This window comes from Indicator indicator, chromosome 10, assembly GCF_027791375.1.
Source record: "Indicator indicator isolate 239-I01 chromosome 10, UM_Iind_1.1, whole genome shotgun sequence".
In the NCBI taxonomy this organism is placed as follows: domain Eukaryota; kingdom Metazoa; phylum Chordata; class Aves; order Piciformes; family Indicatoridae; genus Indicator; species Indicator indicator.
In genome coordinates this window covers 19,399,093-19,421,085 of record NC_072019.1, presented here as the reverse complement: position 1 = coordinate 19,421,085, position 21,993 = coordinate 19,399,093, and the positions used below count along the sequence as shown (strand labels likewise).

General features: G+C 51.0%; 1 protein-coding gene across 2 annotated transcripts in view; it reads left to right on the top strand.

The window, feature by feature from the left end:
* Positions 1-8,145: 8,145 nt before the first annotated feature.
* The window catches only part of LMX1A (LIM homeobox transcription factor 1 alpha), a 43,067-nt gene continuing 29,219 nt past the window's right edge, over positions 8,146-21,993 (top strand). The window contains exons 1-2 of one of the 2 annotated variants that reach the window (XM_054384290.1): positions 8,146-8,221; positions 8,793-8,979. In XM_054384290.1, the coding sequence (XP_054240265.1) occupies positions 8,146-8,221; positions 8,793-8,979 (263 nt within the window). Of the gene's footprint in view, positions 8,226-8,792; positions 8,980-21,993 lie in introns of both variants that reach the window. The other variant, XM_054384291.1, reaches the window with a different exon arrangement.

Genomic DNA, 21,993 nt, shown 5'->3' with positions numbered 1-21,993 from the left:
TCTTTTTTTCTTTCCCCTTTTTTCATGCTTAATCCAGACACTTAGGGAAGAACCAAAGTACTTCAGTTTGGTCCAGGTGGAGTATTTTTGGGGTGACTCAAACCTGGCATGCTCACGGATAATTTTAATTTTTCTGAATTATTAAATTATCTCTTTTTTTTTTTTTCTCTGTGTTTTTGCACTGGCAACAGTCTTACCAACTCCAAATTTATAATCTCATACCTCCATAAGTGAAACTTGCAGAGAAGGAAAGCAGAAGACACTCTAACAAACCTGCCTCAAAGGTCTGCCTGGTCTCTCCCCTGCTCCAATGGCACTGCTGGAGCTTCCCATCGCAACCAAGCTAACCAGAGTCAAACGAGTTAAAGACATTAATTTGTTCAATATGCGGAGCTTATCCTGGTGGGAAAATGTCCTCCCAGGAACCCAGCAAAACTGTCTGTATTATTATTCATAAAACAGGTGTAGTGTTAAGTGATCTGCCCCTTCTGCCCCTCTCAGCAGACAGTGCGGTGAGATGCAGCCGTGCTTCGTCTGTCCGCGTGACAGATTGCAACGCTGCGGCTCGGGGAAGTTCGAGGCAAAGGAGTAGTGACAACGGGAAAGAAAGAAGTGTAAAAACAAAACATTTTGTTAAAGCCCCCACGTGGGGACACAGGATTCATTCTCCAGTATTTCACTGTGAGGAGGAGAAGAGAATCAAAAGAGCAGGAAACAAAAAACAACCCAAAATTACAAAAACTAATATTCCTCCTTTTTTTTTTTTTCTGGTAATCCTGAAAAAAACCCAGAGAATTTGAAAAGAGATGAAAAGCAGTGGCCAAGGTTTTTAGTTGAAAAGGTGATTTATTAATTTTTCTTTCCTTTTAAAGAGAAATACATAGAGACAGAAAATGCTCAATCTGCTCACTGTAAAACGTTTGATAGAGTCTGAGTCACTGCATGCAGACTGTGCTGGGATGGTACCCACACCATACATCTGGTTAGACAAGGCAAGAGGTTACCTCCAGCCTGGGCTGCTACAGACTTCCCCCTCCAAGAGCTGTGGGCTTCTAGGAGCTGGTCCCCAGATAGCTAGGCTGGGGTACTTTTCTGATTATAAAGCTTTGAGTTTCTCTTGATCTCCCTGCTGTCAGGTTTGATGGCTCAAAGTAAGGGGGTTTACTGTCATTAGCAAGAGAAGCTGATACCACTGTCTGAAGATAGACCATATGATATTAATGCTTTTTTTTGAAACAGAGAGAGGAAAACCTGAGGGTCTTCATGCCTGCAGCAGGACTCTGGCTAAGATGTTGTCCAAGTGCTATTTTTGAGCCCCGCAGCAGCCTGTGGTAACTCAAACTGTGCTTTGGCTCTGGAGTGTGCCTGCTGGAGAGGAGAGGGTACTTCCACACCAGTAGTGCTGTCTCTTTCAGGAGCTCTAAAGATGTCCTCAGCACACAGTTGTTGCAGCATGGAGCTGCAAGGCTGAAGTTTAGTTTGGCCAAGGCATCCAAAGGTGCTTTGGGCCATGGCCAAGCCTCTCTGATAAGGATTTAATGGAGACAGGGTGATGCTTCTTGGTGGCTTAATTTGAGTCCACAATGAGGGATTCAGAGTCCCTGATACTCCACGTTGGCAGAACAGCTTGACACGTGGGCAACAGAGAAAAACAAAGTGGGCAGAAGAGTGGGATCCATCACATTAACATGCCTGCAGAGCTTGCTAAGTCCCATGAGTGATTCACCTTGATTGTCTTGGTCCTCATCTCTACTGACTTCAGGCACATCCAAACCACTGACCCAAAAGTGACTGCATCAACACTCACTTTTTGAAGTTGGAAGTAGTTGGATATAATAACCAGGACTGGGGCAGGAAGTCACAAAGTGACCACTTGTAGCTTCTGGACACCCTTACTCTTAGCAGTTTATCCTGAGACCCAGAAAGGTGGTCTCTGAGTTCTGGGCCATGAGATCTCCAGGTTGCACTTCAAGAAGGGCTTGTCCTCTTTCTCCAGATGACTAGTGGGCTTTTTTAAAAATTGTGTGTGCTCAATCATCTGCTTAACACCTGCCCCACCACACAGTTTCCCACCCTCTGTTTAGAAGGTCAGTGAGACCATGAGACACAGAGTATGGCTTCTGCAATTAAGAAACTACTTATCATCTGAAAGTGTCAGTAGTGGACAGCTGTCCTATGCAGAGGAAAGAAGTCATTGAGCAGCTGAGCTCTTTACTGGTTATAAAACCTTGAATTTCTCTCTTGACCTCCCTGCTCTCAGGTTTGGTGTTTCAAATAAAGGAGCTGTATCTGCAGTCATTGAAGACCTGAGGCTTGATATACTCTCCCAGATTCGGTGCTAACCCTCACATTCCCCATTCACATTGTGGGCCTTTAAACAACAGCATCAAAACGCTGTCCAAGAGCAGCACTCCCCTCAGCATTGCAAAGCTTAGAGGCCAGTCTCTATGGGCACCCCGAGGAGCAAATCCCATAGCAGTTAGTAATCACTCACTGGTGTTCTTTTCCTTCAGGATAAATTGCTGCAGAACTGCAGATTGGCATGGCTGGAGCTCACCCAGTCTGCAGCCCTGCAAAACCCTGATTTTCATTAAATAGTAGAAATTACAGTCATGGATAAGACAAAACTTCAGCCCTTGCACATATATTAAGCCCTAGCTTGCGTGGAGTTACAGCTGCCTGACTTCAAAAATAGCTCTTGAAGAGCTCAAAAATCAAGAAATGCTGAAGTCCTTTCTTATATGGCAATTTTTCCTTGCAGACAATGTCATGATGGTGCCTTCAGAATCCAGACATCAGCCACTTTTCAGGTGTAATGGTGAGAAGGTAACTGAGTCCAGCTACAGAACCGTGGTGCCTCCTACCTACTCTGATTTTGCTCTTGCTAAATTGCAATTGCTTGGTCTTGCCACTACTTTGTCTGAAGATCCAGTTATTGGTTTCCCCATGAAAATCCTCATAGCCTCAGATTAAGCTCTGACATTTTTCTTTTGCTCTGGTAATAACTGGTGCAAGGTAAAGTGTTGTGTTCTCTTCCCCACCATGCACCACACCTCTAGAACTTTCTTATAATTAGCAGCAGGACCCTCGCACCATAGACAAGCTTTGAGTGCACAGGCCCAAACACTTCAAAGCATTTATTAATTCTGAGCTGCTCACTCTGTAGTGTTCCATGGAGGGGACTTCAAAAACTAGTGGATTCGGCCACTTACAATGAGGACCTTGGAAAATGAAAACCCCTTTAAACTCTGTTGTTTGTGCTAAGTTGGACTGGTTTCTCACACAGAAATCAGGCTGGTGTGTTTTCCTACCCTGTCTTCATTTGGGTTCTGTGGTGGCTGCTTCTGAATTGGGAATAAAAAACCAAACCAAACAAAACCCAACCAAACAAATCCCAAGATGTAAAGATTTAAGCTGCTTTGTATTCAGTTCAGCTCTGGGCTTCCTGATGAATTCAAGGGCGTATCCTATAGGCCTGAAATGACTGTCAGACACTGATGGTATGACTGAACTGAGTGTCACCACCAATGGCCTTTCCCTGAAGTTTCTTTGTTTGGGATGGAACTTGGACTGCCTTCACCAGCACACCTGAGCTCCCCTGAGATGTTCTCTTTGCTGCCTGATGTCTCTGCTTGTCCCTTTTCTATCCTACCCAGCACTTTGCTGTCTCATCAAAGGTCCATGTAGGGAGCTGAGGAGGCTATGCTGACTTGGTACTTCATGGAGCACCAGAAGGCACAGGGAAGAGAAGGAATTACACTAATGAGGAGGCATGTGGGGCTGCCCAGAGCTAATGGTGGTAATGGGAAGCAGTGTGCATATCATCTTTGAGAGGATCACAGAATCACAGAATGTTAGGGGTTGGAAGGAACCTCGAAAGATCATCCAAGTCCAACACCCTTGCCAGGAGGGTTCACCTAGAGCAGATCACACAGGAATTCATCCAGGCCAGTTTTGAATGTATCCAGAGAAGGAGACTCCACAACCTCTCTGGGCAGCCTGTCACACTGTTTCATCACCCTCACAGTGAAAAAGTTTTTCCTTATGTTCACATGGAACCTCCTATGCTCCAGCTTGCACCCAATGCCCCACGTCCTGCCACTGGACATCTCTGAGAAGATCCTGGCTCTGTCCTTCCAACACTCACCCTTCACATCTTCATAAACATGAATGAGGTCACTCCTCAGTCTCCTCCAAGCTAAGGAGACCCAGCTCCCTCAGCCTTTCCTCATAAGGGAGATTTTCCTCTCCCTTCATCATCTTTGTGGCTCTGTGCTGGAGTCTTTCAAGCAGTTCCCTGAGGTCCTTCTTGAACTGAGGACCCCAGAACTGGACACAATATTCCAGATGCAGTCTTACCAGGGTAGAACAAGAGGGGGAGGAGAATCATTTTAGACCACACCCCTTCGAATACATCCCAGGATGCTATTTGCCATCTTGGCCACAAGGGCACATTGCTGGCTCATAGTCATCCTTCTTGTCCAAGAGGATCCCAAGGATTACAGCTGTTATTTCAAAGAAAAGCACATTGTGGTGGGAAGAGTGATACGGAAAAACCCTGATGGATCTTCAGGGGGTTGTCAGCATTAGTGGACAAAGACCAGCCTCTACCTCTGTAAGGCCAGTGACTGCCACCCCACATCTGTTATGTCTCTCCCTATGCCCTCTGTGCAATTAGCTCTACCCAAGAGAGTCTTGCTTTGGGTAATTTCAGTGGCAAAGGGAGGAATACCCCAGGGGTACTTAACAGGGTTGTGAGCTTGTTTCTGATTTGCTCTTCTCACCAAGTCTGGCCAGCCCAGCTGGGTGAGCAGCAGCTGATGCCTATAAAGGGCTATGAGGGTGGCAGGAAGAAGGAAGCGTCTCTATAAAGAGGGCTATGTGGTGTAGGGAGAATGTTTCTTGGTAGTGGCTAGGGCTTTGCTGTGTTAAACTGGATTTGGGTATTAAAGGCATCCTGATGATGCTGGTTAGCTGGTCCACCAGTGACTGCCCTCCCGAAAGAGGTGGCTGAAGGATGAATAAAGAAGTAAAACTTGTAACTGTATTCTTCCTTGGTCTTCTGTATGCCTGCTTCTGGGACCAGTCCTCCCTAGTCTTGCATGGTTCTGCATCTGCTTTGTTGGGCAGAGTTAAGGTGATATCGAAGAAGGAATTGGGCTCCCTGCTGTCTGGAACCATGTCTGTTGCTGTGATTGTGGCTACCTGCCCTCAGAGCTGAGTGCTGTTGGTCTCCTTTCAGCTGTGAATGGTGGGGACCTGCTGGTCCACTCAAACTCCTTACCAGAAAAGGTGAGAGCTAGGCATCTCTATTTTCCAGCAGGGAGAGGGCTGAGCAGATGTGTAGTCACTCTCCAATGCTGTGGGTATGTTGTTTCATAGGCAGCTTCTGTTTATTGCTAGTTTTCCCAGACTTACATCCAGCTTTTGTAAGACCTGGCTGCCTGCAGACCCTACAGCTAAAAGGAAAAAGCTAGTCCTGCTTCTCCTCTGCTTTAATTCTTTTCAGCTGCCGATGCTGTGGTCTGCTGCACCTAATTCAACCCTGAGTGAACTAATTAAGGAAGCCCTGGCCCTCAGAAACTGCAGTGAGCTGTGTCCCCATCTTTTGTAAGGTTGCCTGAGATGAAGATGCTTTTGGAGTTAATTTCTTGCATATTTTACTGATTCACCTGGTGACCATCCTTTGCATGAGACTGAGCGTGCTCCAGTACTTGTAATCTATGTGGGAACTGGTGGAGATGTGTAAGCCATGGGCAGCAACACCCCACTGCAGTCCCCTCAGTGTTCTGCACTGGGCCAGTCCCTCAAGCCTGACCCTTCAGAGGCTGAGCTTGGAGTTGTGCAGGAGAGCTGTAAGGTAGGACAGCCTCCAGAACCTTCCTTGCCTGGAGAGGAGGGAGAACACCACAGGGTGACAACATCTAGGGAGGAATGTCTTCCTTTCCAGCTATTCCTGCATCTCCAATCACACCAAATTGCATGGCCAGGCTGTCCTATACAGGGCCACAGTGGAAGGATGACATTCCCACCTTATGGGGCTGGCCCCTGGCTGGGTAACAAGAATCTATTGCCCTGCACACAGCTTTGCAGCTGGGGTGAGATGGTTGTGCTGGTTTGTACAGGGAGAAAGAAAAGCATGTGGTGTCTGTTTCTCTTGGTCATGCTGCAGTCCTTGCCAGTTGATGTCTTGGCAAGGTGGCTCTGACCTGGCTACCCAGAAACTTGGCTGGAGCAGCTTGAGACCTTCAGGAGACACAAAGACAGAGGCATCAGAGGCCACTGCCTCTCTGCCACAGCTGCAGCTCAGACTTCCTGGATGTAAAGGAACAGAGCTGTTTCATGCTGACCTGGGTGATAATACTGATGGCTTTGTGCCCAAGCTCCCAGTGTAGTACCAGGATATTGCGGGGCTGTCCCAGGACCCCATTTCCCTCTCCCATGGGATTTTGGCAGGATGGTCATCCAGCCGTACTAGCCTTCATGGCCTTTCTCCTTGCTATGAGCTCCCAAAGGACATGACCTTGGTCCCTGCATCACTCATGTCATCTGGGTATGAGGATCACTTGGTGGTGAGGATGCCCCATGGAGAGGTTGGGAGCACTCCTTTTCTTGATGCCAGGGTCATCGATGGGCACTGGAGGTGAGGCTTGTAAAAACCTTCCCATCATCCACAGGCCCTTGTCCCCTGACAGCCGCCGAGGGGCCACCCAGCCCTCCACCTTGCAGGAGGAAGCCGCAGCTCCCCTGCCCAGGCTGCTCCGGCAGCGGCAGGTACATGGCCCGGCCGGTGGCTCCGGGTCTGCAGGGCCCGTGAAACTCCCCGAAAAACAGAGAACCCTGCCAGGCCGGATGGGAAATCGCCGAGGCTTCGAGAAGGCTCCAAGTTCCAGCTTCCACAGCCGTGATCTTTCCCTCCCCGAATCCGCTGCGGTTTGGCGGAGCGGGAGCGGCGCTTCCCCAGGGCCGCTTCCGCGGTACCGGCGCCCGCAACGATCAGGGGTGACCAGCCCTCCGGGGCAGCTATCCGGCTCTGGTTTTTTTTGGTTTTTTTTTTTTTTCCCCCTTCTCCTTCCAGCACTTATTTCCCTTAAATCATGCCGAACGGCGGGAGCGAGGCACCCGGGACGATGCGCAGTGCCGAGGAACGCATCCCGCCCCGAGCCGGGGACCAGCTTTCCCTGAAAACTCCCATCTTGGGCTTCTCCTGGGACGAGAGAGCTGATTTACCAGCCGGTTTCACTACGGGGATAGTCGTGGTGGCGGGGCACCGCCCTCTACCTCCCCAACCACCCCCCCACATCCCGATTCCCCCCCCCCCTTTCTCTTTTTCTTCTTTTTGGTTGCTGTCTAAGAAAACAAGGAAAAACGAGAGGGAGGGAACAGACCGAAGCCGTGGCTGTCCCGCTGCCCGCGGGGCGGCCTGGCTGTGCCCCCCGGAGCCAGGAAGGGCCGCCGGCCCCTCGAGGCGTGGCGGGGCCGGTGCCTACAGCTAAGCAGGAGAGCGGGGTGGAAACTTATTTCGAGTGGGGTGGAGAGGGGAGGGCAGGGGGTGGGGGTCGGGTAGGGAGGTATCAGCTCCAGGAAATGTGCCTTGGCAGCAGTCGGACGGGCGCTTCTCCGCAGGTCGGTGCGTTCCACTCCGGAGCCGTCCACGGAGCCGCGGCTCGCTCTCCAATCAGGGCAGCTCCGGGGGAGGCCAAACCGGGGAGGCAACAGCCGCCGCAGGACCCCGCTGAAGCGCTGGCTGCGGACGCATCTCCCGCCGGTTCCCCGCAGGAAGGCACCGCCCGGGCCGCCCCAGGTAAGCGGCCGAGCTCTGCCGACGGCAGCCCTGCATCCTCCCACCCCGCTGTCTCGGGGAAACCCGGGACCGGCCGCTCGCCAACCCGGGGCCGCGGGGCTGGCGGGACGTGGAGAACCCGTCTGGGGCAGCGGCTGCGAAACCGAAGCGGGGGGTCTGGGGCGGGGGTTTCTCTCGGTCGGCGGCAGGGAGGGAGGAGGGGAGTGGGGAGCGGGTGGGCAGCTGGGGCGGGGAAGCCCCATCCTGGGGCGGCGGGGCCGGCAAACGGACTGAGCGCGGCGGGGCCGGGCTGTGTTGGCAGGCGGGCGGCGCGGTCCCTTCGCCCGGCCCGGCTCCCCACCATGCTGGACGGGCCGAAGATGGAGGAGAGTTTACAGAGCGCCCTGGACCCCGCGGCTCCCTTCTCCTCTCTTCTGGGTAAGTCGGGGGTCCTTCTCCCAGGGCGGGGCACAGTCGGGCAAGCCCCGAGCGATGGGCACAGGGCATGTTGAGGGGGCCCGGGGGCAGCTTTTCCTCCCGGCTCGTTTCTGCCCGGCGCCAGCTGCTTCCTTTGCCCAGGGAGTGCCCACGGCGCCCACCTTCCGCACTCCTGTTTCGTTCCGCAGTTGATTAAATTGTGTGTCCCCACCAGCCCCCAGTGCAACGAAGGTCTTTTGTTCGTATTCAACAATAAAAAAAATATTTTATTTTATTTTTCTTCGTTTTAATATCGGTTTCACACAATCGCCCTCTCTCCGAGCTGCGCCTCTGCCGCCGCCTTACCAAGAGGAACGAAATTGGGGGCGATGTACCCTGCACGGGGCTCCCCTAAGGCGCAGGTGTCCCCCAGGCCCCAGTGCAGCACCCAACACCATCCCGGCCCCTTCTGACCCACCAGCTTGTGCGGGGAAAGCGAGAGCAGTGGGTCCCACTCTCCATCCCTTGCCTCCTTCGTCTCCCTGTCTGCCTCTCCCTCCACCCACCCCTGTCCCCGACTCCTTCCCCGCAGGCAGAGCCGCGACCCCCAAGTCGGTGTGCGAAGGGTGTCAGCGAGTCATTTCGGACCGGTTCCTGCTGCGCCTCAACGACAGCCTGTGGCACGAACAGTGCGTTCAGTGTGCATCCTGCAAGGAGCCCCTGCAGACCACCTGCTTCTACCGTGACAAGAAGCTCTACTGCAAGCTGGACTACGAGAAGTAGGTGACCCTCTGCCCCCCGGTGAGCCCCTCTTACTTTGCTCCTGTCGCCCACCAAGCATAGCACCCTGCCATAAGACCAGAGGCTCGGCATCTCCTCACTTCCCTGTGTGTCCCAGCCTTACCATGCTGTGTGGTGAATTGTGCCTCTTCCCCACAGCTTTGTTGCACCTCGGTTCTCCCCCTTTTGAGGTGTTTTGTTGTTGCTCGGTTTGTGCCCTGGGAATTTAGGAGCCTTTTGTCATGAGCCTGTGAGACTCCTAGGTTTGGAGAGGGACGGGGCGAAGTATTTTCCCACCTTCTCTGGCTTCACTTTGCTGCTGAGCATCTGTGGGAGGAACGTTATATCCTACTGACCCAGTCCTGGATGGGGTGATTTTCCTGATATCCCCATAGACAGGGCAATGCTATTACTCCCCCAGTCAGATGGTGAAATGGAGGCACTCAGCAGGAAGCAGGGAAGGCCCTACTAAATTTGGAATTTTTGCTGTCACACGCCAGAGGCTTTGCCGGTGCCCGGGGCTGTGATAGAGCAGGAAATTTGGATGTAGGTGGTTAAAGTTTCAAGCCCTGATGATTCCTCTTTGGCAAACGTGGGGCTGGAGGAGAAAAGACACTGAAAAAATTATTTTGCTTTTTTAAAGGAAAACCTTTCCAGTGGGAATGGGGAGAAGGTTGGTGAGTGCTTTCTCTCCTGCAACTGCTTTCGTTTTGTCCTGCTCATCCTACTCTTGCCAGCCTGCTCCTCAGCCGGCTTTCGAAATCGTTAAATTTTTGTTGCCTCTGGGCTGGTTGTTTCTTGAGGAGGATGTAGATAGGGGGCCAGATCCCTCACGATGGCAATAGCACGGCTGCTGGAGCCCCATTAGTTAATTCTCAGGTCACTCTTACACAAGAAAACAGTTGTTGGTGATGTTTTTGTTCCTAGCCTCCGGTGGGCTGAGAGTGTGCCGGGAGCTAGCCCTGCTCCAGGCCTTCTTCAAGCTCTTTTTTTTTTTTTTTTTAATTTAATTTTTTAAAAATTTCTTTTTCTCCTTTAAGTCTCGTACTGTGGGTCTGAGTTCAGTCACTATGGATACAAAGCAAATTGAAAGCAGAATTTGTGCGCGTGACCTTGTTTTCGAATGTTTACGAAAGAGCGGAAGAATTAGCTGCTGCGGGAGTGCAAAGGAGAGAGCCGCCGCACGGCTCGGGGTTCTTTAGGCAAAAATTTGTCTAGATTGGTTGTGCTGCTTGTTTCTCTCTAGAAATTTGGCTACTGTTTCCCATATGTTTCCAACACAATTTAATTCAGATTTTCTGTCTCTGTTTGGAGCGTTTAGGGGAAGTTGGGGTGAACATTAGCACGGAAATGCCTTTTCAGCTTGCAGATTCTCTGCGTGTTTTGCTGCAGCTTCTGGGTTCTGAAAGCTGGCTCCAACTTGAAATCTTCTTCTTGGAGAGTTTCCTGGTGGTGACTGAAATTGCACTTGGCCTCTTCCTGTGCCCATCTCACTGTTGGGATGGATGAGGATGATTGAGACCAAAAAAGAAATGTCCCAAATATTTCCTGGGCTCTGTCAGCTGCCCCGTTTGTCTGGTTATTTCCCATCTGCAGGGATTGGTGACTCCTGCCTGAGCTGGGATGTGGGCTCTGCGGCAGAAAGTCTCCCTGAGGTGTGAGGGTTTTAGCCCTGAATTGTTGCTGGTCACTTCCCCTCCTGCACCCCTCTGTCCTTTCCTGCCATGTGGTTGTCCCCCTGAATTTCATTTTGTTATTTTTTTTTTTTGGCATGGGGTTGCAGGTCCATGTCCCTGCTTTCTCTGTCCTCCTGGAGGGACTTTCTGCCATTCTGGTTGTTACAACTTCTTAGTTGGGGACAGCAACGACAAGGAGCAGAGTCCCAAAGAGTTGTTCCCTTTGGGCTCTGTTGAGTTTTACATGTGACTGTATTTAACAGAAGTCCCTCTTTTTTGCCCAGACTGCCTGTTCACTTTTTGGGCTGAGCATTTTTCCTGAGTGGAGGAGCACTGTGCCTGCCTCCACTGTGATGCCGATGCTGATTAACGGGGCTTTCAGTGTGAAACACGCAGGGGAAGAGCCACTGCTCCCGGACTGAGCTAATCATCTTGATAGCTTGTTAATTATTGTGGGTGACTGATGCTCCTCAAGCGGCACGATGGTGTAAAGCAGCCGATCCTCCCCAGGATACTGGCAGTCATACCAGTGGAGCTGGGCTCCTTGGGTAGGAGGACTGGGGTCTCTACATGTGAATCTCTAGTGCTGAGAGTGCCAGGGAAGCCTTTGGCATCCTTGAATGTCAGTGATGTGGTGCTAGTGGTTTGGGTTGTTGTTGTTTATTAATGAAAGAAGGGATTGCTGGAGCTGTTTTACCAGAGATGAGTATGTGTAATATTTTCTGCCACGTATTCTGGCTCTTGGTTTGAGTTCTGTTTGTAACAAGGCTGCAGAGGGTTAATGACAGAGTGAGAGATGGCAGAGTTTTGCCTTTAGTTACGAATACACCCACGGGAAGTGTTATGGATAGTTTTAAGCAAGCATCTGATTTGCCGGACTCTAGAAATTGAGGAATCGTTTATTAAAACATGTTTTACATTTCTTCATCTTTCATGAAGAGGAAGACCTTGGGAGAGGACCTGGAGAAGAATAGATTAAAGATTGGGTGTCTCAGCATCTCTTTGGGGTCCCCGGGGCCACAGCTCAGGACCCGTGGGCAGTTTGGACAGCAATGCAGGCTAGAGGCTTGGGGGGCTGGGGGATCGCTATTGGACCAGCTTCCCCAGAGCTGGCAGGGAACACTCCTGGGGAGGGACTGCTCGAGCCAGTGCCCCTGGGACGGTATCTATTTGGGGCAGAGGACGTTTGTTACAGAACATCCTGAATCCCGCGGCAGCCCCCGGCGCTAGTCCAAACCTGATAAGTCTCAACTATGACAAGGTTCAGGCTTTGCCCTGGCTGGATCTCTGACTGCAGAGCAGCCCCAGGGATGCGCCTCGGCTTTGGGGCCTCTGTGTTATTTACCAGGGGGATGGGCTTTTGTGGTGGCAGATTTGAAGGCGGACAACATCAAATCTGTCCTTAAATGTGGAGAGGTGTTGGAAGCTGTGGGAAGAGCAGGGTTGCCCTGGAAGCTTAAAATCTCCATAATGATGGGAATGGCTGAGCCCCATTCACCCAGATGTGTTTCATTGTGGGTTTGCAGGGGCCAAGTAGAGCCAGAGCCATAGGGAGGACCTGGTGGTGTGGGGACACCTCTATCCTGAAGCCCTGCTGTGGGCAATGCCAACAGTGTGCAGAAACCCTGCAGGCCAGTTCTGGGGACCAAGAACACTGACAGCGGTGTGGTTGTGATGGGGGGCGCAGCTGGGGAGCGTGGCGACGGCGGGACGGCTTGGCACATCCCCAGCCCCGGCACAGAGCCCCGGCCCAGCCCCAGCCCCGGCTGGCAGGAGCAGATGGCCAGCACATCTCAGAGCAGGACTGGCATGTGGGCCCCGGCAGCGGAGGGGCCACTGCCGTGCCGGGCTCCCCGGCCGAGGGAGGCAGTTGTGTGATGCTTGCCCTGTCTTCGCACGGCTTGATGGCTCTGTGCCCTTGCCAGCTTCTGCGCCGTCATCGTGCAGTTACCCCTGCCTGGCTCTGAAATCCCCGGGGCCTGGAGTCATGGGGTCGTGTGGTTGCCTCCACCTTCTCCTCCATGAATCAAAATGAGGTGGTGCATCAGTTGCAAAGGAAACAAAAAATTCCTTCCAACCTCTGAACATGTACAAAAGAATGTGTGTGTAGAAACCCATTGCTGTTGGGTTTTAAAGCTGCACCACACATCTTCCTACAGGAGATGAACCTGACTTCCCCAGCAGTGTGGTGCCAGTGGTGGGTGACTGCCTCTGCTCAAGGGGAAGGTGAAATCTCCCTGGCTTGGGGAAGCGCAGCCTCCTCTTGCCCGTCTGGCAGCTGCTGCTGTAGAGGAGAGAGGGGGAAGAGGGTTGAAGCATGGTAGTTGTTTATCTTGCTTAACGTGGGTAATGAATGTAATTGCACAATTAGCTGCGTGCCATGGCACTGCTTCCCTGGCCTGGAAGGGTTGTGAAGGGGATAATCCCAAACGGATTGCATGAATAAATTGATGTTGATGCTGGACCCTTTAGGGCAGCTTGGTCCCACTGGCTGGAGACTTCCTACGGTCTGGGGGCTTTGTGCTAGCCATACATGATCGTTCTCCCAACTGAACAAATGGCACTTTTTGCTCCTTTAGTAACTGATGGGAGAGAACTGTCTCTCTAGAGAGCCACGAGTCATCCCAGCTAATGTGTGGTGTACACTCCAGAGGTCCTTTTCCCTTCTTATAGAGGGAATCATACATAAATGTCAGTGATAATTTGGGCTTCTCCAATTGACCAGGGGTGGGAGATGATCAGGCTGGCCTGGAAGGAATAGCAGAGCACAAGGCAGCTCTGCAGCATGCTGTCCCTCTTGCTGGTCTCATTTTCCACCCCTCAACCTTCTCTTCTGGTGCTTCCCATCTTTCTTGCCTGCTTTCCATCCCCACCCAACACACTGTCTTTCCTAGAAAAACCCTTTCTGTCCTCACTCCCTTTCCCATGGCTCCCGGAGGAAAGCTCTTTGCAGGCTGGGATGAGCATGGCTCTGGGGTAGCCAAATTTGGCCTCATCCCCACCAAGGTTCTGCTGTTAGGTACAGCTGGGCTTGGACCAGACACCAGTCCCTTGGTTTTTGTTATTGACTTGCTTTATTATATCACTGGGGGCAAGAAGCGGGGAAGCAGTGGGATGTGGTGATGAGAGGGACATTATGGGGGCTACCGTGGGATCCAAGCTGGAAACCTGAGGCAAGCGAAATATATCCTGTCGCCATCTCTGCCACCCACCATCCTCCTGTATGCTGCTTGTGGGGCTCCCCCTTTCCAAAGGGAGTGGAGGAGAGATTTGGCTTCTTGCCCCTTCCCCCTGCCCTTAATTAGATTTGTGTCTTACAATTAACGCTTCACAGAAAGGCCTGGAAGGGAGTGACATTTAGCAGCTTGGGAGCGAGGCAGCTGAATATACTCATCATCTGTCCTTCCATGGTGGGGACAGGGGTGGCTTTGGGGTCACTCTTTCTCCTGCTCACCGGCAGTGGCACCCCGGAGGCTGCAGGTTGGTGCTGGCAGAGCTGGGACCTGTGCATCCTTGGGACCCCCCATGCTTTCTGCCACCTCATTTTGAATCTGCAATGATTTTTTTTTTTTTTTTTCCTTTCACTTTCTTGCCCCTGATAAGGCACTTGGAGCTGGGAAGATTGCTTCAAATCTTTGCAATCTTGATGAAGGCACTGAAAAGAAATAGACTAAGGGAAGAAAGGGGGGTTTGTTTCGGTTTGATGAGAATTTGGTCTCCACCAGCTGGAGAGACAGCTGGAGTCTTCTCCAGCCCTTGCCTTGCCGGTTCTTCACCTGCTCACAGCCGCCAGGCACTGGGAGGGATTTGCCGAACCATGGATTTAAGACAGTCCACAATTTGGTTGCTTGCTAAGTCCTTCCTTGGACAGCTCTCTGGCAGGGTCTGAACCCAATGCTGTGGTCAATCCCAGCTGGTTTTAGAGAGGGTGGGTTTGGGTGTTAGCTGGCCAGTACGTGGGCAGGATTTGCTGGTGCCTGCATTTGCTGCCAGGGAAGCTGACCTCTGCTGGCTCTCCCTGTCCCCATGGCAGCAGTGGGGTGGCCTCAACATACGCAAAACTCATAGTGGTTTATGACTCTGATCCTGCACTCCCACTCCAGTGTTTGACTGGGGGGGACACCAAAACACCCTCTACCTTAGAGGGAGAGATAGAGGGCTTTAGGGATGAGGGTTGGCCTTCTCTTCTGCTCAAAAAGGTGCAAGTACTGCTTCTGACTGAGGAGGGGAAAACCCCAGTGGTTTGAATCAGACTTGGGTTTAGATTAACTGTTCCCCACTTCTAGAGAACCCTATAGTGTGCAGCCAAGGGGGTTACACAGTACTGAATAGTTTTCTTCTGAAGATGCTCTTTGTGTACCATTTTGTCTCTGGCTCATGCCCTCTGCAGATATAAGCACAGGATGAGGGCACTGGCACAAACACAGGAGGCCTGGGCTGGAGAACTCTGCCTCTGTGATTTAATCAAGCATCTCCTCTGTAGTAGAGTAACGAGGGGCAGGGATAAAATATTTGTTTTTTATTAAGGTGAAATACTAAGGTTGACCCCAGATATTTTTTCCCCATAAGTGTGTTTTCATGAGAAATTTGAATTTCTGTGTATTTTTAAGAGATTTCAGAAGGGAGGGGGGAACAACGATGTTCCCTGACACAGACAGTGCTGTGCAGAGGTGTGAGGAAGCTTACAGCCATGGTTACACAAGCCTCTAACTTCAGTTTTATTCCTCAGTACTTCTGCCTGGACAGACAGAAGCCAGCTGGTCCCTGGCTGTCTCCTCCTGGGGCTGTTGGTCCTTAGGGGCAACGGATGCACCCAGGTTGTCCTGTGCATCTCTGTGCAACCGGCAGGCATCTCACTGCAGCTCCGTTTGAGGTCTAGGGGGTTGTTTTTTAAGATCATCAAACCTTGGTTGCCCAGGAGAAGGCTTCTATAATCCCTGGCTTCCCACCCAAAGTATTTGTGGACAGCCAGATCCTGAAGCTTTTGCAGAAGGCATGGGGCAGGCTGAGTGGTGCCATGGCAGGGCTGCACTGGCAACACGGGTACAAGGGGCACCAGTTGCTATTTACTTGGGGGGTTTCCTGTCAGATGTCTTTGCCTTCTTGCTTATCTGTTTTGTTGTGATCTTAATATCAAAAGACTAATTTCTTCAGCTTGTCTTCAGGCTTGCCTTTATAGGCTGGATATCTGTAAAATGGTCTTTCCTCCTACAAAGATCTGGGTTTTCAGGAAGGCTGTGTGTGTGTTTCTCAGTACAGGGGTGAAATTACATTGTGTTCAATGTAAAGCATTTATTTTCTCACATTGCACTGTGAGCTTGCAGGCACCTACCCATTAGCAGTAGAACATTTCCTGTGCCTGTGAATATGATTCTGGTTTGGGTTCAGGTCTCCTGCATTGTTGCCTGGGTCTGGGTATGATAGGCCACAGTTGCACGTAGGAGAAAGAGCTGAGACTTGGCTCCTTCACCCATGAAATAGAGATGGAGGAAATATGAATCTAGCTACAAAAAGGTTTCATTCATCATTGTAAGTGCTTTGAGCATCTTTCCAGGTCAGTTTAGGTGCTGAGAATGAATTATCAGTATTTCTCTCCTGATTTCCCTAAATTTTATGTTGTGCCTGCCTTTGTTTTCTGCCTTAGCTATCTCTGACCAAAGATGACTGAGCTTGTGTTACAGAGGTACCAGCTTCTCCCAGGCACAGGCCAGAAGGATTAAGGCATGATTTTATAGGAGAACCACTCTCTGTATCCTGGCACTTCCTGGCAGGCAGTGATGCTTTCCCTTGTCCAAGGGTCACTGGGGTTCCGCAACTGCAACGAAAGGTTCACCCTGCATGGAGACATCCTGCTCTTCCTTGGGGGAAGTGCCTTGGGGGGCAGAGCACCCTGGAGGAGGCTTCCTCAGCCGCTCCTCATGCTTTGCAAGCCCATCAGGGCTCAGCGTTGATCCTTCCCAGCTGTCTCCCCATTGCTGTTGTCCGTATATTGTCTCTCGCCACTCCCTACCCCTCTCCTTCCCTTGTAGGCTTCAGTTCCTAACGCAGCTCTTGGGGAGAGCTTTCTGTCCTTGACAGCGGAACAAATCCCTTTTCACGCGACCATCGCTCCTGGCCCCATTGTCCTCCACCCCTGCTGCCACCGTGCAAAATCTCCTTCCCTGGTACGTCTGTTCCTCTGGAATGATAACCACCATCACGGTGGGGTGGTGAGCCCCCAGAATCCCTCCGGGCAAGATTCTCTGCCCTGCAAGGCTGCAAAGTGGGATCTTAAAAACACAACAAGAGGCAAGGGTGATTTCTGGAGAATCCAGTGTTTGGATGTGATTTGTCTCTTTGAGACGTGCATCCTCTCTTCTGGTTTTGTGCTACAGAGCTCACTGAATGATCCTAGAGCCTGTGTGTCCTGCGGGCTCCTTCTTCCCTGCCTGGAGCCAGTGAGGCCATGTTACAGGTTGATTTTTCACTGTGTAACATCACCCAGTGTGGCTGAACAAGAAGGAGGAGGTGGGAATTTTCTTTTTACGACTGAAAGCTCAGGGAAACATTTAGCAGCAGAAACCTGGAAAGAGGAGTGCAGTAGGTTGAGAGACCTGAAGGCAGTTTCAGCTGCAGCAGTTTTATTTGAAAGAGTCGCTGTTGTCATTTCTTACCTCCAACCCCTCAGCATCATAAAAACATAGGGATGCTTTCATTGTGCTTGGCATTTGCTAGCCCTGGTAAGTCTTTCTTCCTGGAAAACAGTGTCTCAGCTACACAGAATGTTTCTAACCTCTGCAGTGAAGAGGGAAATGCCACATGGGAATGGAACATGTCTGTGGTTGTCTCCAGAGAGGTGATTCTGATGCTGTCAGTTGAATTAATTCAAGAGTGCTGAGAGTGGAAGTGGACATTTGTCAAGGAACAACCACAGAACTCTTGCCCAGTGACTTCTGTGTTGAGCCTGGATTGGGAATGCCCCACAACACAGTTCTGGGGCATCTTTCCCATTTCTGGTTCATAGAGGATCATCCAGGCAACAGGAGAGGAAGGAAGGACAGCTGTGCTATGTGTGCATCAGGTATACAGGACCCTAGCCCCATGCTGGGTGTTGAGGATGGGGCCATAGTCTCCTTGCTTGCAGACCACTTTCTGCAGATACCTGTAAGGGCTGAATGGAATTAAGAGGCTCTTCTGGAACACAGAGTTCACCAAGCCAAGGTCTGAATTTTCCCAATGTACTTGTCGAACTCCAGGTCTTGGCTGCAGGGAGAGCCGAGAGCACCTTGATCACCTCAACTGTCTCTGTGAACCCAACCAGTCTCTTGGCTTGGGTGCATGGCATCTCTGGTGTGGTGGGAAAGCTCAGGCTCATGTGCCTTGATTCTCACTTGTGCCAAATAGGTGGCCAGTTGAGTTGGTGATGGGGAACTGAGCTACTGAATTATGCATATCTCAGCATCTCTGCTGCCGGACATAGTGCTGGAGTGGTATTGAGCAGATCCTTTTAAACAGCAATGTGGAGCTTGGTTAGGAGAGCCATTAAGTGTTTGAATGTTCTTGATGCCTGCTCAGGTGAATGTCATTCCTTCTTTCTGCATCCATAATTTTGAAAGGCTGAAAGGGCAACCTCAACGGACTGGCTTAAAAGTTTTATGAAGCCTGAAGTCTTGTGGGTTGGGCTCTTGAGTCTAAGCTTGTTTCAGCTCTGGCCCTCAGGAGCGTTAACCAGAACAGAGGAGAGATTTCCTGCACACATTACCTAGAGAACATTAAACTCCATGGTGATGGCAGATGCTGTTAATGACAATGGGTTAGGAGACAGTAATGGGAGAAGACATCAGAGATGGGTGAAGGGCCATGCATGGGGAGGGTAGGTCCACTAGGATAGGAGGTGTTCAATCCTGGCATGGGGAAAGCTGCCCATGGCAAGGATGAGATTTTTCTGGCCCCTGCAGTGCAAGATACGTGTGTGACGGTTGCCCTCTGCTCTGCAGCTCTAAACCTGGGCAGCCCTGATGGGTGGATGGTGGGGTGCAACAGGAACTGGGTGACTCATCTGCTCTGTCTGGTTGCTGGTGTACGTGAGCTGTGCCAATCTCCAGCTGGGTCCTAACAAGACCCAAAGTGTCTGTGACCATAGTAGGTTCTTTGTGGGAGTCCCCTCTGCAGCACCAAACTCACCATTTTTTTGCCTGCTAAGATGGGGAACTGAGACTCTGAGCAGTTGGTTGCTGTGGGGCTGGGGAAGAAGCTCTTTCTCTGCTGATGTGCTGCATTGTGAATCTCTGCCAGATATGGTTTTAGTTTCATGGTAAGGGTTTGAAGCAGAAACAACCTCTAGCCAAGCATGCTGGGCTCCTGCCTGCTCCAGTGCTTCACCTTTCTCCTTCTCTTGCTTCACGGCTAAACTGTAGCTCTTTGTGGCTAGTGTGAAGATTGAAGAAACAAGGTCAGTGCTTCGCTGCTGGGGTAAGTATGAAGACACAACTAGCTTCATGGGACAGTTTCTCCATGACCAACCAAGTTCAGGGCCATCTCATATCACCTATCCATACCCAGGCAGGGTGACATGAAGTGATGAATCTGGCTGCTAAACCAGAGAGCTCAAATCCATCCTGCTGTCCCATCCCCATTCTCCACAGAACGTGCAGTTTCCCTGCCAATACTGTCCTTATACTATTTCCAAAACCCGTAACAAAAATCCCAGGAAATCCCTGAATCCTTGGCTTTTGAAGTAAACATACCCCCATCTCAAACTGATTTATTTTTGCCTGTTTTAGGCACTTCTGCTTCCAAACATCAGCCTTGGTCTTTCCCTTCCTGGCCTGATGCCTGCAGAGCGTGGTTCAACCACTGGCCTCGCCCTGGGGCAATGCTTCACAGGTCTCCTTGGTTGGCTGGGGAAGTAGGTTGGCCACGATGTGGGTGAAAAGTGCTAATGAAATGAAGTACAAATCTATATCTTCCCCTTTGATGCTTTGGTGCTGGAAAAGTGCAGCAAACTGAAGATGCTTCTTGCTGAAGAGGCTTTTTTTTTTTTTTTTTTCCATAAGGATTAGTGGTTCAAGAGCAGGGATTTTCAGACTGACAAGCTCTTGGCAGAGAAATAATTACAGGCTTTTTATGCTTTGTGTTTTCTAAGTAGTTCTAAATTACTTTTCCCCTCAGGGCATTTTTTTTTTCCCTAAGTCCACAAAATGGAGGGGGGGTGGGAGGGGGAAATGTGTATTTCCTCAGTGTCCTTGAAAATATGTGAGATGTTTGTGGAGACTGTTTAAGTTTCAGCTATAAGATGTTTTTCTGTGTGTGTGTTTGCTTTAACTCCGTTCAATCAACCAAAGTTTCTTGGCTGGTGATGCTTCAGAAATGGGAGATGGAGGGAGGTAGATGTGATCACTTCTTGGCCATCTCAGGAATGTGGGTTTTGCCTCAACATTATATTCCCCAGGGTTTTTAACCCCACTCCTTGCTATAAGAGCAGATTTCTCAGGCTAGCAGAGCTGTTTTTCCATGTCTGTCTGTTGTTTCCTTGTGCTGAATTGCTGCACATCCTGCTGGAATATCATGGCCATGTCCCCTTCATTGCTGCAATCCCCCTGCAATTCCTGGGGGCTGCAGAGCCCAGTGTGGCTTGCCCAGCCCTGCCCTGCCGTGGGTCCCCTTGTTGCCCACGCCTTCAGCCTGACTGCTTTTTGCTTTTCATTTTAAAAAATGCAGTGTGAAAAAAGCCGCCTGGGTTGGAGGTCGAGGGCAGTTCCGAGGCACAGGTGAGCTTATGCCCTTTTATCCCTGCCAAAATTCACCTACTAGAAATTTCTATGCACGCCTTTAATGAGGTACCCTAATCTTCTGTGCTCGCTGGCCATCTCCATGTCACAATTTGTTTTACCATGGTTCAGTCTCAACCCAGAGACCTTTGCTCTCCATTTTTCACTCTTCCCTGGGCAAAGGCCTCCAGCAGATGCTGTCCTAAGTCCCAGCTATCCCATGCCCGATAGAAGGAGGCATCTGCCCATCCATCCATCACTGATACTAAACGCTGCTTGCAATGTACAGGGGGGGACCTGAGAGAGGACCCTGCTGGTGTTTACACTCCCTGCAATATGAAAGGGCAGTGCCGGGGCTGTGTTATTGCATTGGCTGTCGGGGCAGAGCAGGGCATTCCCCCGAGATTACCAGTGCAATATTCCCACTGTCGGCACGGAGTGGAGGGCAGGCTGCTGTTAATAACAGAGTTGCTCTACCTTGCCTTTATTAAGTGAGGGAAGCCTCTGTGCTGCACGCCCCAGGCGTGTCTGGGTCTGGGCTTTGCGGTGAAAGGAAAGGGAGTGGGAACAGAAAAAGGAGGGGAGAGGGGTGGTGGAAAGATGGTGTGTGAAGTAATTAGAGCTGCTTGATGCAGAGGGGGGAACTGTCAAGATGGGTGATAGCGAGATCTCCATGTAGTGTCCTGCCACGACCTGCTTCAAAACCATGCTTTGGGCTCAGCCAAACCCATCCTGTTCCTCTTGGCCCTTCTGCTGCTGGGGACTCTGGTGTTCAGTGGGTAGGATGGTGGACGTCTTGCTTTCCCCATCTTTCCTCTTCTGAACACCTGCTTAGAGTAGCTAAAGTTGGTTGAGTTTGTGGGGAGGCCATGATAGAGCTCCAGATCCTACAAAGTCCCTTGTGCCCTGCAGATGTGGCAGGTGACGCTGCAGAAGGACATGGTGCCCAGAGGGGACATGTCTGTCCTGTCTCTCCTCTGTTCCAGCCACTATTTCTCAGGGGAAAGGTTGTTTTTTCTCATCTTCTCCTGCCCAGACGCTGCCAATCCCACTAAAACTTTTGACCGGAGCAGGGATTAGGTGCTCAAATTTCAGCCCTTGTCTGTGAGTGGTGTAAACTTTCTGCTGGATGTCAAGTGACATTTTGTGGGAGATAGAAGAGTATTAAGTGTTGGTCCTTGCTGATAAAAATAGCCTGTGGCCTGACGATGTTTTCAGTCGTCTTGTTGCTGGTCTGACCGGGTTCCATCATCTCCATGCTGGCATTCCCAGCCTGGCCTTCTCTTAGCATCAGGTCCTGAGGGCACCCATAGCCTGACCTGGCATGGTCCTGCTCTGAGCATCCCAACCTGCCTGGCGTGGCAACGTCCTTTCCTTCCATTAGCACCACAGCTGGAAAGGTGCTGGGCTCTCCGTGCAGGCTGGAGGGCAAACTGAACCAGCAGCAACAAATGCCAGGTTTGTGTTTGGAAGGACAAGCTGTCCATCCTGCTCACTGTGAGCCTGCCACCCAAGCACAGCATCCCCTTTCCCTGCAATCTGAGCCTGCAGATCAGAGCAGGTACCCAGATTGCCCATTGTCACAAAC